The 19048-nt window shown below is 37.7% G+C and overlaps 1 protein-coding gene across 1 annotated transcript in view; it reads left to right on the top strand.

Annotated features, from left to right (window-relative positions):
• brinp1 (bone morphogenetic protein/retinoic acid inducible neural-specific 1) overlaps positions 1–19048 on the top strand; it is a 143014-nt gene that overhangs the window by 76246 nt on the left and 47720 nt on the right. Inside the window, exons 4-5 of the mRNA XM_023960391.2 lie at positions 439–608; positions 18630–18735. Of these exons, the coding sequence (XP_023816159.1) occupies positions 439–608; positions 18630–18735 (276 nt within the window). The remainder of the gene's footprint in view (positions 1–438; positions 609–18629; positions 18736–19048) is intronic.

Below are 19048 nucleotides of genomic sequence, written 5' to 3'. Positions count from 1 at the left end.
CCTGTGGTGTTCAGATATTGAATAAAAAAAAAAAGAAATGATGTCACTCGATGTCTCTTGGAGGTAATGCCGTACCAATGGGGTCTCCGTGGAGATGTTTTGGGGTGTTGCCAGCTGGGAACAAAGTGACAAACATGTTGACTGTTCCTGGAAAACTGGGACATTCAGTTTCTCACATTGCAGCTGTTTGCCTTAAGTATTCCAATATCTGACTTGTTACCTTAAGATTTTTATTTAAAAGGTTACGTAAGCCCAACTTTGATACATTTTACATTTAATATTTGCAGTAATCGTGTCATTTCATTTTAAGCATTATGTAAGAAATTCACGATTTTTTTGTACTTTACTGGTTAAAGTTTCAAAAATAAAAAAATGTTCATTAATGTTTAAATTATAACTATACAACCATGTATGTCTTTGTGTACTTCTGTCTTGCAGGAGAGGAAGCTTTGACAATGTACCTGGCGAAAAACAAGCTAGACAGAAAGCTCGCCAATGCTACCCAGAATGTGGAGGCTCTTCATCAGTTGGCCTCATCTTACTTTATCGACCGTGATGTCACTATGAGGAAGCTGCATGAGATCCAGATTTCCACAAATGCTATCAAGGTTAGTTCTTGTCTTTTTTTAAATAATGCACATGTAAGCACAAACATTACATTTTTGCTCTTTAACTGATTTTTTGTAACAGTGGACATATTGGGCCATGGCTTTAGTTGTTTGTAGTACCGCCACCGATGTCATAAATTGGTGTTTTCCAAAATTGCTGATAGGAAATAGTGGAAATACAACTGTGCTGGTAAAAAGTTGTGTCTTTATGGAGACAAATACATGCCATGAGAGGTAAAAGCTTCCAGGTAAAAGCTTCCAAACACAATCAAATTTCATTTTCTGTGAGCGAATTAGCTGGTGTTAATTTCAAGCACTGCTGATTGTAATTATTTAGACTTTTGTGGTTTTCATCTGCAAGATCCTATCAAAACATAAATGTTGGCATGTGTGTAAACATACTGTGCCACACATATTGTATATTAGTACCTTTGAATGATATACTTTTCATCATGCAACATCGCATTATATTTTGCCAACATTTGCTAACTACTAGACTCTAATGCATAAAAAAACCCAAATCTACATGTTAAGGAATTCATTTAACTCTGAAGATTAATTCTAAAGTGTTTGACTGGTACAATATGCTGGAATAGGTTTATTTATGTCAAGACAAAATGTTGTTCACTTGTAAAAACATGGGGGTAATCATTTTCACAGATTTCTTATTTACATAATCGTAATAATTAAGCAGTTTTTTAGGTCAACATCACAACACAAAATCTTCAAACAACTGACTTTGGTAATAAGGTAAAATGATAACAGATGTCAGATACAAAAGTAATTATTTATATGACAGAAATGCCAGCAATTAAAAGCCCACCTGAATTATAAATTAATGCTAGATTTATGTATCTACTCATCCATTTTAAAGATGCACCGTTCAATTACTTTGATGCTTCCAGCTACAGTATGGCCCTCTAATCAAAGAGACAGTTTTTGGAAAGAAAATCAACAGGACTGCAGGCATCCTGGAGGCATATTGAACACATACAAGTTTCAGAGATCCAAGAAAACCGCCTTTAATTGATTTCTCCTCTAAGTGTCTCCAAGCATCCACAGGAAGGATGCTCATTTGTGCCTGCTTGCTTTTCATGCACTCCATCCCAGGGTATAAAATGCCCAACCTAGCACCCATCTTTTTTACTCGGTCTGGCAAAAACATGCATTGATAAAAAGCATTTTTTAACATTTCCACAAGAGTTACTTCTGTACTTTGTAAAAGATATTTGGCAGGCAGTTTTAAAACTTTTTTTTTTTCCCTGTGGGCCCTGCTGCTGCCTTACACTTCATTTAATTTTTAAAAGCATTAGATAACATTGTTGGATTTAATTTAGGAAGAACAGAAGACACTTTTGTTCACAACAACATCCCTGTTGTCACAGCTGCTGCCGTGCACCTGTTCTATCACACCTGAACACAAAAATCTCAAGTATACCCATTCCGTGATTTGCCAACCCAGAACAACGCAGTCTACATTCAAGCAGCACCTTTCCAGCTTTTTGTTGTTGTGAGTGACAAGTGGATTAAGCTTCTTTGGCAGATGAGACTTCAGGTAGCGTGAAGTCAAGCATGACAAAATTAAGCAGACCTGACAGTGGCTGATGCTGAGTCAGTTTCTTGGGAAAGCAACGCAAGGGGCATTAAAAGGGGGGAGGCACACACAGAGGCACGCATGCATCTGCAAAGCTGAGTGGACTGCCTTTCTGCTTTTAAAAACTGATGGATTGCAAGCATATGTGGAAAAGAGAGGGTTTTAGTCAGGTTATCAATGAATAGGTAATTAATTTGTGATTGCTATATCAACTAATGTTCATTACTGAAATATTGCATTTTTATGGTACAAATAATTTATTCAGTTTGCAAAAGACATAAAAATGACAAAAGACATAGGTGGCCGTGTTAATGTGTGTGTACTTGTGACCTAGTAAGGACTAGTTCAGCATAGCCACGCATGTAAAGAGACCACTACAGCTCTGGATACTTTTAAAGAGTTTTAATGCAGAGGAATAGAATTCTATGCTTTTGTTCCTGACCTAGTGTAGTGGGCACTAGCTTTATACCAAAGCTGTGAAAGGATGTTAGTTAAAGGTTACCGTTAAGCACAAGAATCAGAATATATTTATGGCCACTGTTGGTAAGTGTGACCTTCACCAGCTACAAGTTTTTTGCAGTAACTGGTGCTAAATTAGAGCAGAAAATTAATTAAACATAAATAAGAGGAAGATATTCCAACAACATGAATACAAATACAATAAGCTAAATGGACTGGACTTCTTATTTACATTTGAAGTTAGAACGTCCTTGTACATGCAATTGCCAGTACACAGCCACAGAGAGGGAGTAGCATTTTATATCTTCTTTCTCTTTCGGCTTTTCCCATCAGGGGTCGCCACAGCGAATCATCCTTTTCCACCTCACTCTATCAGTAGCATTTAGTATATATATATATATATAGCATTTTATATATATATATATATATATATATATATATATATATATATATATATATATATATATATATATATATATATATCAAATTGGGGGTATTACTATGCAATTTAAGTGTTTAATGAGCAGTAACTTATAAATAAATTTACTATCATGCGAAAGCAAGAACAAAGTAATTTTGGGGATGTTACTCAGCGTAAAAAAATAAAAAATACAACTAAAGAAAATGCGTGCTTTGTTCAAAGTGTGCTTTTAACATTTTGTTGGTTAAACTAAAATAAACTAAGCATATAATAACATGTAAATATAAATAAGCTTAAAAAAAGTCACTGTCTTCATGTTATGGAGTAACACCCTAAAGTGGACTATCAAAATGATGCTACCTTACTGGTTCCTAAAACAAGGTTCAAAAAGAAAATCCAAGATTGCAAAGGTAAGTCCAAAATTGAACCAACACTGTCGCGGGATGTTGTCAGCTCTCTTATGGTATCCTAGAACATTTAGCATTGGGTCAGGCGTTATTCAAGTTCTTGCTGGACCTCCTGGAACACTTAAATACACTCACATGCACATACTCAATCATGTATAAACACATAAACAAATGCAGACACTCAAGGGCCGGAACAGTAAGATCAGCTTTCATTTTTATTTGGTCTTCTTGTGTTATTAAAAAGTGAAAAGCATGCTTTACAAACAGATGTATACTTTCTACAGCTGTAAGATACTATGACAGAAAGTAGTTAATTGTTTGATAGTGTTGGAAAAGAAAACAAGAAAATAATATAACGCACCTTGATTACATTTTATTGATAATTGTACCCTTTAGAAAAATGTGAACGTTTTTTTTTCTCTTATCAGATCCTGTATGACCATAAATAATATGAAAATGCTGTACTTTCCCGTATTTCTGCTCTATAAATAAAGGCAGCATAAATTCCAGCTCTCCGGTCACGTTGGCGGCAGACAGACAGCGATCAGAATGGGCAGTGGAGGCAAGCTCCATCAAAAAACATGGATCTATAAACACAGAGAACAAAGGCTCTGCTCCTCCAATATTGATCCATTATGGCTGTGAGACCTGCTTTGGAGTGCAAACTTACAATCAGCATGAAAAACATTTGTCAATACAGCAAAAATATTTCAGACATTTCCTGTCTGTAAGCAAGTTGAAGTAAAAATGAATAAATAATATATATGCATTAGAGCTACAATTTCGATGTACTCTGTGCGTTGACAATAAAGGATTCTGATTCTGTACAGTCAAAGGGATAATTTTGTTTTATTTTTTTCTTTACTACTTCTTTAAATAGCAGTTGTTGCTACATTGTAAATTCATTTATGATGTGAAAATATCCCCTTGAATTTAGTATCATAAGGTAAAATGTCAGCATCCGTGGCAGGTTGGTAATTTTAACAGTGTGTGACTATGTCTTTTTAATAGGCTGGTAACGTGTCCAGTGTGGCTCCCACTTGTAGTGTGCTGCCAGCTGGGATGAATTCCAGCTCTCTCCTTATCCTTAGCAAGATGAAGTGGGCAAAGATAATGGATAGATAAAGCAATTTAAGATGTTTCACTTGAGTCCCCTCGAGGATCAAAGAAAGAGGGATTTTTATCTGCTGCAATGGTCCATGTGCAGAAATTAATAGGTAAATGTATGCAAATAGCTGCACACCAAACCCACCGGTGCAGTTATTAAAACTGCTGAACAACTTCACTCTTTTTTTAACACTACATTCATTAAAATATGCATTCCTTCATCAAATTATACTCTGAAAGCAGTGATAATTGTCAGCCTTAGGATAATATCAAGTGTGTTTCCGTACACTTGAGGCGTTCACATAGACACACACAGACACAAAAAACGTCAGCTTGTTATCAGTTCGGTGTTGAAAAGCCATCATCTGTGCTGGTGTAGGAGTGTTTAAGTTTTTTTTTTTTTTGTATTGCATGGGTGGCTTTGACAACTATGAATGCTTTAGACAGACTTGGAGCAATATGGGCTCCTTCACTGATGTATTTTCAGGCTAGCGATGGTAATTAAATCTAGTAACAACTCATCTTAAGGAACAAATATGTTAGTAAAAAGTTCAGTAAAAAGTATTTTTAAATACAACTAATATTTTACTTTGTGAAGCAACTGCTTAATGTTTAAAGACTCCAATGTTTACTTTTTTAGAAATATTAAACAAAAAAAAAGTACTTGCTTCAATATTTATTAGCAATTTGTGCAGTTTGTATTAGCCAGCATTTGGAAACTTATAATATACATGGCAAAATGGGGTAACAACATATTTGTCTAACCTACACATTGAAATAAAAACATGGGAAAAATAACATTTGGACAAGCTCATTGTGTGTTATTTTTTATATCAAACATTATTTTTTCAACATGTGATTAAAGTTACACACATGTAAGAAAATGTAAGAAAATGGAATAATTTTACAGCACACATATAGCGGCACGCATAGAGCAGCAGTATTATGTTCCCATAAAAAAAGCAGTTTTTTTTTTTGGGCCCTACCCAGCAATCCCTAATTTGTGCTAGTAAGGCTCAAACCAATCATCACCAGAGGTAAGGATGTCATTTTTTTTCAAATGAATATTTTCTCCCTACAGTTTCAAAAGAGTGTCAATGGATCTTAATTGCATGTGCAAAAAACTGAAGCATTAATAATTCAATGTTTACAACTTTAACATAAGTGCAGAAATAACCCCTACTCATAATTTCATAACTACAGCATGTGCAAAGCTACATCTGAAGATTCATTTACTACAGGGAAGGAAGAAAAACAAAACACTGAGATTTGTTGTACATCCACTAATGTTTGAACATGGTTAGAAACTTCACAGAAGGCTGTTGAGCTACGGACAGACCATACATGTGACACACGTTCAAGAACACAGCAAGCAAATATTCTTGAGCATGCGGTGTTGGACAAGCAGGGAGGAGATTCCTCTTTTTGTTTTGTTACTGTTTACTAGTGCAGAGTTGGAGAAGGCTTGGGGGATATTCCAAAAAGCAGGTTATGCGAGTTACCATGGTAAATTTGAGGCTAAGGAAGCGGATAACCTCAGCTTTCGGTTCCAAAAAATGAGGTTTGTGACAGGGTATGCTTAGTTCCCATAGCAACTCATGCTCTGAATACAACCCGGTTTGGAGCAGGTTTAGTTGAAGGTTAGTTTGTTTTCAGAGAGGTGAAGCAGCACGGCGTGTCCATTTGAAGATGATTTAGTGGATAAAGAAGCTCAGATAATACTTTTTCCACCATGAGAGGGTAATAAGACCACATTTGAATTTTGGAAAGATAAACTTTATCACATTGATCTATCTTAATTATTTGCTTCAGTTAAGATAATACTTTTTTTTTATTTCAGTCAACCTAAAAACAACAGTTACCAGAAATAATTCTTTTACTTTCATTCAAATTAATTCAATAAAGTAGGTGTAACTTTGGTGCTGCTGTTAGATTGGCAGCACAAGGAATTGTGGGATATCATTCCCTTTGCCTGTCTGGACGGATTTATTTAGTTCTTTCTGCACCATGAGTGAGAGGGAAGGAGAGGGTGATGATTTTTTTTAGGACTCCTATTCCAACCCAATATTGCAAGATCTGAAGTTAGACTCGGTGTCATGATAACTGAATGTATGTTATGTATTGCAAGTCCACACTGTTTAATTCAATCAATTCATTTAAGTTTTATAAGTTGTATATATATATATATATATATATATATATATATATATATATATATATATATTAAAAAAATAAAAAACGCCCCTCTCACCCTCCGCGGGTGGTTTCTCCTCCAAGCTAGGGTCCTCTGCCAGAGGCCTGGGAGCTTGAGGGTCCTGCGAAGTATCTTAGCTGTTCCTAGCACTGCGCTTTTCTGGACTGAGAGGTCTGAGGTCTTTACAGGTATCTGTTGTAGCCACTCCTCCAACTTGGGGATTACTGCCCCGAGTGCTCCAATTACCACAGGCACCACTGTCACCTTCCCTTTCCAGGCTTTCTCCAGTTCTTCTCTGAGTCCCTGGTATTTCTCCAGTTTTTCATGTTCCTTTTTCCTGATGTTCCCATCGCTTGGCACTGCCACATCTATCACAACGGCTTTCCTCTGTTCTTTATCCACCACTACAATGTCTGGTTGGTTCGCCATTACCATCCTATCAGTCTGGATCTGGAAGTCCCACAGGATCTTTGCCCTCTCATTCTCTACAACCTTCGGAGGTGTTTCCCATTTTGACTTTGGGGTTTCCAGTCCATATTCTAGACACATGTCCCTGTATATTATTCCAGCCACTTGATTGTGGCGCTCTATGTATGCTTTACCTGCCAGCATCTTACATCTTGCAGTAATGTGCTGGATTGTTTCAGGCGCCTCTTTGCACAGCCTACATCTTGGGTCTTGTGTGTGGTAGATCTGAGCCTCTATCGCTCTGGTGCTCAGGGCTTGTTCCTGAGCTGCCAGGATAAGCGCTTCAGTGCTGTCCTGTAGGCCAGCCCTTTTTTAGCCATTGGTAGGACTTCTTCAAATCAGCCACTTCAGTTATGGTCCGGTGATACATCCCATGCAGGGGTTTGTCCTCCCATGAGGATCTGTCCTACAGCACTGTATCCTCTGCTCTCCATCGCCTGAGACATTCACTGAGCACACTGTCAGTTGGGACCTTGAGCTTGATGTACTCATGCATCTTGGATGTTTCATCCTGGATAGTGGCTTCTACGCTCACTAGTCCTCGGCCTCCTTCCTTGCGGCTAGCATACAGTCACAGGGTGCTGGATTTGGGGTGGAACCCTCCTTGCATGGTGAGGAGCTTTCGTGTTTAACATCCGTGGTCTGTATCTCTTCCTTTGGCCATCTTATTATTCCTGCAGGGTATCTGATAACTGGCAGTGCGTAGCTGTTTATTGCCCGGGTCTTATTTTTGCCATTGAGCTGGCTTCTCAGGACTTGCCTTACTCGTTGGAGGTATTTAGCTGTTGCAGCTTTCCTTGTTGACTGCTCGAGGTTGCCATTTGCCTGCGGAATTCCAAGGTACTTGTAACTGTCCTCGATGTCTGCTATTGTTCCTTCTGGGAGTGAGACCCCTCCTGTGTGGACTACCTTGCTTCTCTTTGTCACCATCCGGCTGCATTTCTCGAGCCCGAATGACATCCCAATGTCAGTACTGTAGATCCTGGTGGTGTGGATCAGGGAGTCAATGTCACGTTCGCTCTTAGCATATAGCTTGATGTCATCCATGTAGAGGAGGTGACTGATGTTGGCCCCAATTCTGAGTTGGTATCCATAGCCAGTCTTGTTGATTATTTGGCTGAGGGGGTTCAGACCTATGCAGAACAGCAGTGGGGACAGAGTATCACCTTGGTATATCCCTGATTTGATGGACACTTGTGCAAGTGGCTTCCCACTGGCTTCAAGGGTGGTTTTCCACAACTTCATTGAGTTTCCTATGAAGGCTCTTAGAGTCCTGTTGATGTTGTACAGCTCCAAGCATTCAGTGATCCATGTGTGTGGCATTGAGTCATAGGCCTTCTTGTAATCAATCCAGGCTGTGCACAGGTTGGTGTGTCGTGACTTGCAGTCTTGAGCGACTGTTCTGTCGACCAGGAGTTGGTGTTTGGCTCCTCTGGAGTCTCTACCAATGCCCTTCTGTGTGTTGGTCATGAATTGATCCATGTGCCTATTTATCTTGGTTGCAATGATGCCTGACATGAGCTTCCATGTTGTGGAGAGACAGGTTATTGGCTGGTAGTTGGATGGGACTGCACCCTTTAAGGGGTCCTTCTGGACCAGGATCGTTCGCCCTTCTGTTAGCCATTCGGGGTGAGTCCCATCTCTTAGCAGCTGGTTCATTTGTGCTGCCAGGCGCTCGTGGAGTGCGGTAAGCTTCTTTAGCCAGTAGGCATGTATCATGTCAGGGCCCGGTGCTATCCAGTTCTTCATACCTGAGACTTTTTTTGGATGTCTGCCACTGTGATGGTTACTGGATTCTGTTCAGGGAGGTTGCTATGTTCTTTTCTCAGAGAGACCAGCCACTGGGCATTGCTGTTATGTGCTGTCTCTTTCTCCCATATACTTTTCCAGTTCTGTTCAGTTTCCAGCCTTGGTGGGTCTGCTCGGCTGTTTTGACCCTGCCACTGAGCGTACACTTTTGCAGGTTGAGTTGCGAAGAGCCTGTTTATTCGTCTGGCTTTATTGTCTCTTGTGTACCTCTTTAGGCGGCTGCTCAAGGCTAGGAGCCTTTGTTTGGGAGTTTCCAGTGCTTCAGGTATGGGCATCTGGCTGTATCTCTTAGGTACTTGCTTTCTCATTGTACCTCTTTGAGCCTCTGTCAGCCTACTCACATCCTTCCGAGTAGCCTTGATTTTGGCCTCTAACCGTTGCTTCCATGGTGGGTACTGTTTTCTTCCATGGTCTTATAGCCGAGCATCTCAATGATCACTGCTGCTGAAATTTAAACCAGTTCATTTGTTTCTGTGATGGTTGTGTAGGAATTGCCCTCAATGCTTCATTCACAGTTTCCAGTAGACTTTCAGGCGGTCCATCACTTAACCGTTGTAGCTGGTGTTGGGGTTGCCTAGTGTTCATTGTAGACATGATCTTGTCTTTCAGGTAAGTTGCTGCCTCGCTCAGCGGAATTGTGGTTGTTGGGGCTGTGTACCCAATCTCAGGGTGGGAGTGTGGTATAACCTCCTCACTGACCTGTTGTTCTGGCTCCCCCGTGGCATTGTATTGTATCGCTCCAATCTCAAGTGGGGATAGGATTTGCCGTTTGTGGATGTTAGAGCACTGGGCTACCAGTTGTTTAGCAGTTAGCATTGATTGTGGGTTTTGAAGCATCCATTCATTCCACATTCTCTGCATGTAACCCCTCTGGGTGGGATTACTCGACTAGTAGCATTCTAACAGAACCTTGTTCTCACATCTAGTCCATTTCCGTCTTGTTCCAGTAGCCCACTTTCCATCAGGGTGCTCTGGTCCCTCAGCACCTGACGCAGACCTTGTTTGGCCGGGCGACGTCTGAGCCGGCATGACATGTGGTTCATTGTCTCTCATGTTGTGAGGTAGGCATTAGCGTTAAGGGTCTTGCCCAAGGACCCTCACTGAGTGATGTTAATTGCCCGTCATTGTTATGGTAATTGCCCCATTTCCATTGCCATTTTTCCATTACCATTAATTGTTCATTCCGCCCTGGGAATCGAACCCGGGTTTCCTGCATGACAGTCCTGCACCTTACCAGAAAAACTTGTGTAACTAACCATGATCGCAAGACTTTTGAACACGGGAGCCCAAAACATGCATTTACGTGTTTATACATAGACTTTTAATTGGAAGCGGCTGCTTGAACCTGTAATTCCACATCGCTATGGAGCACAGAAAGGCCAACACCAAACAATTGTTTGGATAGGAATAACATTGTCAAATGAAAAATAAATAAATAAATAAATAAAAAAGATAAACCCTTTAACAATAGAGCTGTAGCTCCAGTGGTAACATTCTTTGGACTAATGTAACTCTTCAACCGTTTACGCAATTAGTGTAATTTCAGTGGATTCTAAAGCAGAAAGTTCTTAACAAAAAGCATAATTTACAATTTAAAGGCTAAAATTACCATATCTACAGTTTTAATATACGAAAGTAGTATTTTGTCAATTTTTAAAAAAAATAAAGAAAGTATAAACAAGGTCATGTTAAATTTCATCAGGTGTAGCTTCATTAAATACCGGCAATTTATTAGGTAGCAGAAGAGTAAGTGAACATCAGGACAATCAGCAGGGCATATAGTAATCAGTCTTTGATGGCATCAGGCATTAAAGCAAGCGTGCTGCAAAGCCTTCCTCATTACAAGTACAGTTTCCTTTTTTCACCCAGCAGAATTACAAACAACTGTTTGACTGTTATTGGACTCCAACAGGTTCGACATGCTGTGCAAGCTGCATACATTATCCAGGCTTTGGATGAAACCAAGGATTTGTTGTTGAACAAATTTCAGTTATATCCTACAACAGTCAGCACGTTGAGGAATTACCTTCTCAATATCAAAGATCCTTTGTGCCGAATAAATCCTGATTTTAGAAATATGGAGCCACAACTGTTTACAGAGTGGCTTCATTTCATCTTAGTTACTTTCTGTTTTCCATAAACTTCAAAAGGTTAAATATCAATCCAAAAGAGATCTTGATGCCTTTCGGATTGATATTTAACTTATATCTAGACATAGACTTCTACACGCCAATTAAATTTTTAGATACGTTTTTTTTTTATATTTTCTCTGCCATTCAATTTTTTGGTTCGTAAATATGAGAGATCTTGCAAGCATCCATGTACTACTCAGACGAACAAGCAAATAAGCAGCTTTCCAACCGGCTGGAGGTTATAATGTAATGAGATCATGGGTGGTCTGGAGAGGATTTTCAGCTGTACATCTTTTATCTCAATGAAAGTATTGCAGATCTTTCTTGATAATAGAAAAAAAAGAGTAGCATGCTAGCATGCTTGTGCAGAACTATAAAAACCAGTCTTTGTTCCATCATATTGAAAATTCCAATAAAAAAGGAGAAGATGCCTCACAGATCATGTTGAAATTAGAAAAAAGGTATTTAGCTCTTCTTCATTCTCAATGTATTTTTATAACTAGGTCAAGTCCTGTGGTGAATAGGATTATATTTTCCTTATGGAAGTACATGACATTCCATGTATATGTTTTTTTTTTGTTCAGTTGAACCCCAGTGCTATGTCCAGTGTCAAGGAGAAAAAGGGTATGCATTTAACGGTTGAAAAAGAAAGTAAAGGTCAGTTTTACGAGCAAGTGTCTCTTTGCAGAAAGATGTGATTGCACTAAAAAAAAGTATGATGAGGAATTAATGTTGCTTCCTATGTGTGTGTGTGGACATCAGTCTGTTATCAGGACTGTGTAAGTGTGGCGTTTGACTGTTCGGCTGACTGTGCGCTGGATTCCTTCATGCGTGATGTGTGTAAGTAAATGCGTTCCCACAGCACAGGATGATGGGATGTGTGTGTGTTGGGGGGTGGGGGTTACTTCTGCATCCGTCACAAGGTCACCTATTCATACAGTTAGTCCGGGCAGATTTACACCAGCAATCAATATGCACAGTTCCTGATGATGCTGCAGTGCTGTGGGATCTTGGTAGAGTGCCAGCGACATCCCACAATGATCCTGTCTCTCATTTCATAATTCAGTCAACTGAGCGTCATCCGAGGTGAAGCATTTAGCATTTGCAAGATGTCACTGAACATTTTTATCTAACAAAGTTTTGAGCTTTTTATTTAATAATTTAAAGAGCCTGAAGCAATTTTTACAAAATGTATTGATGAATCATTGAAAAAAAAATCCTCATCATCTTTTTAAAGTTTGTTAAAACCCTATTATAAAGACAAATGTGCTACTACGTGCAACTTTGGTCTCCACAATCCTAATAGTGCAGCAATGCACTAGTTAAAAACTAGATATTAAAAATGTCCACAGAGAGCCTCCACCACAAGGATTGGAAAATTACTGATGAGCACGTCTCTTCATTTCTATGTGGCCATAAATAGCAAGTCATTAAGAAAATGTCAGGTGATGGGCAGATTAGGAAAGCTCAGCAGAGGAGATGGGTAATGAAGACAGTTGAACCTTACAGTACTCTTTTCAGTACCACTCACCCATCTTATTGTTTTCATTATCTCACAGCTTTCAAACCAGCTTTTAATTTGCCTCGCTTTTGCAAGTATAAATGACACTCAGACACGTCGTGAGGTTTCAAAGAACACTCTGGGATCAAAAAAAAAAAAAAAAGAATAAAAAAACTGAAGCGAGAACACACAACCTCTTTTGACTTATTGCAAGGAATTATAGAAATAATGAGTACCCCATGTGCTGTTATACATTTAATGAACTTAGTAAATAATTGGTTTAATTGTATAGTGAATGTCTGCATGTGTTTTCTCGGTTTTCATTGAACTGTACCATAACTGTGAAGTTATGCTGATTAGATCCAAATCACAACATCTTCCTGATTTCTTCCTATGAAATATAAACCTGTTTAATCAAAAAACAAAAAATTCTATATAGTTTTAATGAGAGGTTTCAAGGCAGTATGCACATTTGAAAGGTCATCTCTAAAAGTGGAACAATATGACCAACATGATTAAAACATACAGGCATCCTGGAAACAGTTGGACAAGTGTGTTCTTTTTGTATTTAGGTGCCCAATTAGAGGCATTTTTTTCAGAGATTTCATCCTGTGTGTAGTATTATGAGAGTCCATCCTACTGGAATCAGGTGATGTGGCTTAAAGTGGTATTTTATCAACCCGCAAAGGGAGATTAGCCATTCAAGCTAATATTTCCCCCTTCATTTAACGTACAGTAGAATTGTAATTTAATTTAACACGTACAGTATGTTTGATCTGCACAGGGTGGGTAAGTGGGAGCAATAGCACCAGCAAAAATCCACACAAATACAAGATATTGTATAAGAGTGATCCAACAGGAATTTAAAATTAGAAACTGTATCGTAATTCAGCAGTTTTGCAGTTTACCAATATGAATTTCTCCAAATAAAACAAACACAAATTTTGAAATAGAACAAAATAACCCCAAAATTAAAATCTCTGGCAATAGTTCTTGGGAATAGGAAGCGTAGGGCTACCTTTCGTGTTCCAAAGAAAAATAAATGTATAATCTCAAGTGCATTGTGTCACATGTACTTGGGTAGATGACTTTCTTGACAACAGACGACAATTAAAAAGAGCGTTCCAGAATTGTGGTTTCCTGACTGCGGACTGTGATATATTCTAGTCCTTGTGGGGTTCCATTGTTGTGTTCTGCTTAATAATCCAAATCCTCTAAGTCCCCCTTGGCCCACTTTGGTCTTTTTACTGCGCCTTTAATGTTTTTACGTTACACTCTGTTTTTTATGATCTGCTGCACTGCACTCTTACGGAGTGTGGCAACGAGTTGGATAAGACAAGCAGCACACATTTTAATTTTAAGGTCATTCTGTGTTTTAGGGTCATTGTCGAATTCCTAAATATGGGAATATGTCTTTTTTTTGTTTTGTTTTTGGAGTAGCAATTGTTACAGATAGATATGATTGCACTGGCTCTTGCAGGATAGTTTACCTGGTTTTCCTGATATGGTAGTCTGTTTACACAAGTGCTTGATTCACAATCTGTGAGGTAATCTTTAGGTGACAAAAAGGACAAATAGTCACTTTGCTTAGTCAGTATAAATCTTGTGAAAAGAGTAATTTATAGGCTCGTAAGTATGGTGGAATAAAGAGAAAGGGGGTAAAAAGCCTCTTTCAACATTCATTAATGCAATAAAACGTATTTCACAGGTCTTGCTCTGTAATCAGTCTTTAAATCCTCTCCATTGACTTGTATAACGTCTGAAAGTCTATTGCTCAATGAAAATTATTGAGCAAGAGGATTAGAACAGCCATGAGGTGAGCGTTATCGACTTGTTCATATTTTTATGAGAAAAAAATATATAGTATATAGCTGAAGATTCATAAACACGCTTTCAAAGTTACCTCTATATGGGTCTACAATATCTTTGTAGATAGTTACATTATAAGTGGCAGTATAATTACACTATTACAAGGTAATATAACAGAGTGCAAAAAATATTTTTAGGTGTTACTTAAGAATCCTGTTTGGTAAATTAGGCTAAATATGAATTGCTTCCCTATCCCTACCTTAATCCCTCCAAGCAGAGAGATATGGAAAAAATAGTGGCTCTGTCTGAATTCCCTCCATACTCCCTAACTAACAAAGTACATAGGACTATCTAATCCCAGGGATTTTATTTTAATTTGGACACCATGTTCACTTCTGTTTTTATTTTTTTTTAAACGGCGTACATGATGTCACTGATTTCACAAAGTGAAGAACTAACCAATACGAGCATTTTATGGTGACTGTTAATGAATCAGCTGTGTTGTGATCATGAAAATGTTGATCGTTTATTAAAAAAATACATTTAAGTCCTTTTTTTTTTCTTCAGAATTGTTCAAACACAATGCATTGTGCTCTATATTCCCCAATGTACCCTAATGAGCAACATTGTTTTTTTGCAGATACTTCAAGGTAATTTTAAGGGCACTCAATTTTGGAATTGCAGATTCAGCAGTACACTATGTAGTGAATTTTGAAGGAATTCAGACATAGCCAGTGTCTTCAAATTCGGACATTACTACTGCTTGATGATGTCATCAATAGTTGTCGGCCATTGTCGTTAGCACGTATCTGCCAGAGCTCGGAAATACATAACAACATGGGTTTTTATAACTTTAAGAAGTCAAGCAAAAACAAAAACTTAATTCTTACAATTAAGTGTAAACATCCGTGCTTCAGAGCACACCCATGTGATAAAATTGGTTTCTCCTCCTCGCCACAAGCACAACATGGACCAACCTACCTGCTAATGAATGGCAATCTCTAAGTCGCTATGGCTCCTCCCTAAAAAAAAAAGAAAAACACTTTCAGACACCACGACAGCTTTAAATGCCCAAACAATTTGAGCAATAGGGAGGAGCCAGACGGCTCGGGGATGAATTTGGATTCAGCCTTAGTTTCTTATTTTGTGTGCACAGCCTTTTCTTTGATATAGTGGTATGTTTCCCTTACAAATTAGTTTATTCTAGCAAAGATTTTTATATCTTTTTACATGTTATCCTTTGATATTTCTTTTCATTTTAACATGGAGCAATGCAGTTTAAACTGCGATGAAGACTGTTCAACTGTTTGTCACGATGTGCCAAAAACAAACTCTGTTTGACTAGCAGTACAGGGTCAAATTTCGAAAAGTCTAATTTCCACACACTAATTTTCTGAATCGAAAACAGAGTAACAAAGATGTTATCCTATCTTATATTAGAAGTCATAATAAATGTCACACTTAACTAATGAACTCTATTATTAACAACATAGTTCCTTAAATTCGGCTAATTTCAGACCTTGACTTAAAATAGGGATTAGAATTCAATGGGGGACACACTCTTTTACAATATTTAAACATAAACAGTTTCTCAGGTAAGTTTAAAAGAAACATTATTGAAACATTAAGCATACTAAAATTACCTTTTTACAAATTATGTCAGTGTGAAAGGCTAAATTTAAAATAAAAGAAGCATTCTAACAAAAGGGTTTAAACACCAAAAGTATTGCAGTAAAATTACACCAGGGAAACATTCATGTTCAGCCCATTTACTATAGATTTACGCATTTTCATACTCATCTTTTATAGCATTGCTGACATAAATTACTGTTAAATTTTATTGTTTTACTTTTATTTCTTACCAAAATACTGTTCACAAAAAAAAAAGAAAAAATGAAGGACATCTACTTGGGGCCATTACCCGTGTTTAAATTTTTCATACACAAAAGCTCTAAAGTCTAACTTTGTTGTTTCTGGCAGATATTTTATTCAAATTCATGACCTTTAAAACTCAGAGTAAAAAAAAAAAGTTAAAGTGAATATATGTCTAGATTTCAAAACCTTTCAATACAACAATTAAAAATGGTAACAACACGATTCCGATAATTGACCAGCGTAAATTTAAAAACCAGGTGCACAAGACACAATTTAAGTTTTTTGTTTATAATAAGGAAATGCAGCTATCTAATTTTTTTCAGGGCAGAGACTATTGAAAAATAGGAAACAGAATATCAATTTAATTTGTAATAAAAAATACTGTGCTGAAATTCTCGTTGAGACTCCAGCCTTGTCTGTCAATTCTACCACCCCACCCTGTTCTACATCCCTCCTCCAATAGCCTGATGCCAAGGGTAAGATATACATCTGTCTAATTTCTTGCTTGTCAGCTCACCATCTGGTACAGAATCAGCATTCGAGCAAGGAAAAATTCCATCAAACTTCAATCACTCTGAAAACACACACAAACACTCGGGTGAGCACTATAGTAAAACCTGCTGATGTGCAGTGGATGTTGCAGAAGCTCTTGCTTTCTTCATTCATCACCATCGTCCTTCAATTCACCCAAATCATTATGTTGCTATTATGACAATCTGCACATAAAACGTGCACATAAAAGGTCAACGGATTGACCCTCCTGAATAAGTCTAAGGAGCTTTTACAATGTCTTTCAGATCTAAGGTTTGGTGTTATAGGGCTGATCTCATCAGGATAGTTGTAAGGTCTAGAAAACAGCTTTTTGTCCACTTTTTCTGGTCCCATCTAACAGGCAAGCAATGTTTTTGATGAGTTGACAAGTTCTTTTTGGAGCTTTTATCCCATCTTTCACTGCCTCCAAGTGGCCAAACCAAATTGCCTATTCAATAATTGGTATTTTTTTTTAGATTGTTTGCCATGATACAACCTGTCAAGCTCAAGTTGATCAAAAAAATAGCACTTCTATTGTGTAAAGGCTTTTTGTGAAATGCAAAGGGCCTATTTCCCAACAAACATTGTCTCAAAACTCTAGACAGAAAGACAAATAAATAAATAAACAACAGCACTGCTTTTTACTGATATCTGGTCAATTCACTTTCAATACAAATTGTTTTTGATAGTATGCTCATGACCAACATAAGTGACAAACATTACAACAAATGGTTTTTAGTGTTATCTCCATACTGAACAAACAAAAGGCAATATTGAGAAGGAAAAATCTATTTGAATTGAAGATTAGGAATAAACCTTGAATAGTAAGAGCAACCATCTGCTGTCACCTGTTGGGATCTGAGGAGGCAGGAAAGAGACAAACACAAAATATACTGAAACATCTGATGGAAGACTAACAGACAGATTGGTAACTGCACCAATGAGAGAACAGGAAACAGATACATAAACACAGAAACCCTGGGAAATCTTTTACAGAACATTTGATGTAAATTTATCATTGCTGCAGTAGTGGACAATAATACCATTCTTAATTCTGACATATAAAAGGGGGGAAAAATGTACATGTTTAAAATGTATTAAGGTTTTTATATTGTAGAATATCAATAAAAATGCTCATTAGAAGTTTTCTCCTACAAATCGCTTTATAGAATGAAAACCTTTTTTAAAAATACCCTCACCATATAAAGCGTGTGGAAATAAACCAGTAGAATTGTCTGAGTTGGAAAATAATCTGCAGTCTTCTCTATAGATTTCAGAACCTTTTGCATTGCATAAACTGCAAAATAAAAAAAAATCAATGTGCCTTTCTCTGCAGGGTGTAAATTTGTTAGCTTGAATGCAGCGCAATTAGCACATGTTAAAGTATTAGTCATTCAAAAAAGAAAGCTGTCTAATAACTGTTATTATCGCCAAGAGTGGTAATAACATCTGACATTTTTAATGATTGGGTACTCTTGTGGTTTCTCCTTTTTCATGCTAAGAAGGCATTGTCGGGAAATGAAAAAAACAGGCACCAGATAAATAGATAAAATGAACACAGCAGACTCAGCTGTCTTAAAATACAAGTATACTGTACATGAACGTGTTTCCAGCTGCAAACACAAAATTTACAAGTAAACATCTGCACCCATACAAGCTAAATCCTACTTGTTTTTGTTATATGGCCTTCATTTGAGTCCTAATTCTCTTGCAGGTGACAGAGACACGCACTGGACCGCTGGGATGCAGTAGCTATGACAATCTGGACTCAGTTAGCTCAGTCCTCCTGCAGAGCCCAGAGAGCAAGCTCCATCTACAAGGTAAACAAATCATCATGCTTTTCTGGGGAGGCTGGACACCACCCCTGTTCAAATCGTAAGTGAGGTGTAGTCAAACTTTGACTAGAAAAATATATGTATATTATCATGGATTGATTTCTTCTTTTTTTTTATTTGTCTTGGGATTTGGAACAGATTAGCCTCCCATTTTTTCCCTGGGAATTGGGATGCAATTTTCTGGTTATAGATGTCTGCTCTTCAGTCATACTTTTAAGTATTTTCTTAAAGCTTTGATCAAGAACTTCCAATAATAATATGAAGTTTAAAAAAAACATACCTTCAACTGTGCAAACTG

This window comes from Oryzias latipes, chromosome 12, assembly GCF_053564925.1.
Source record: "Oryzias latipes strain Hd-rR chromosome 12, Olatipes_Hd-rR_3.1".
Classification (NCBI taxonomy): domain Eukaryota; kingdom Metazoa; phylum Chordata; class Actinopteri; order Beloniformes; family Adrianichthyidae; genus Oryzias; species Oryzias latipes.
The sequence above is the reverse complement of the archived record's forward strand: the minus strand, read 5'-3'. Positions and strand labels throughout refer to the sequence as shown.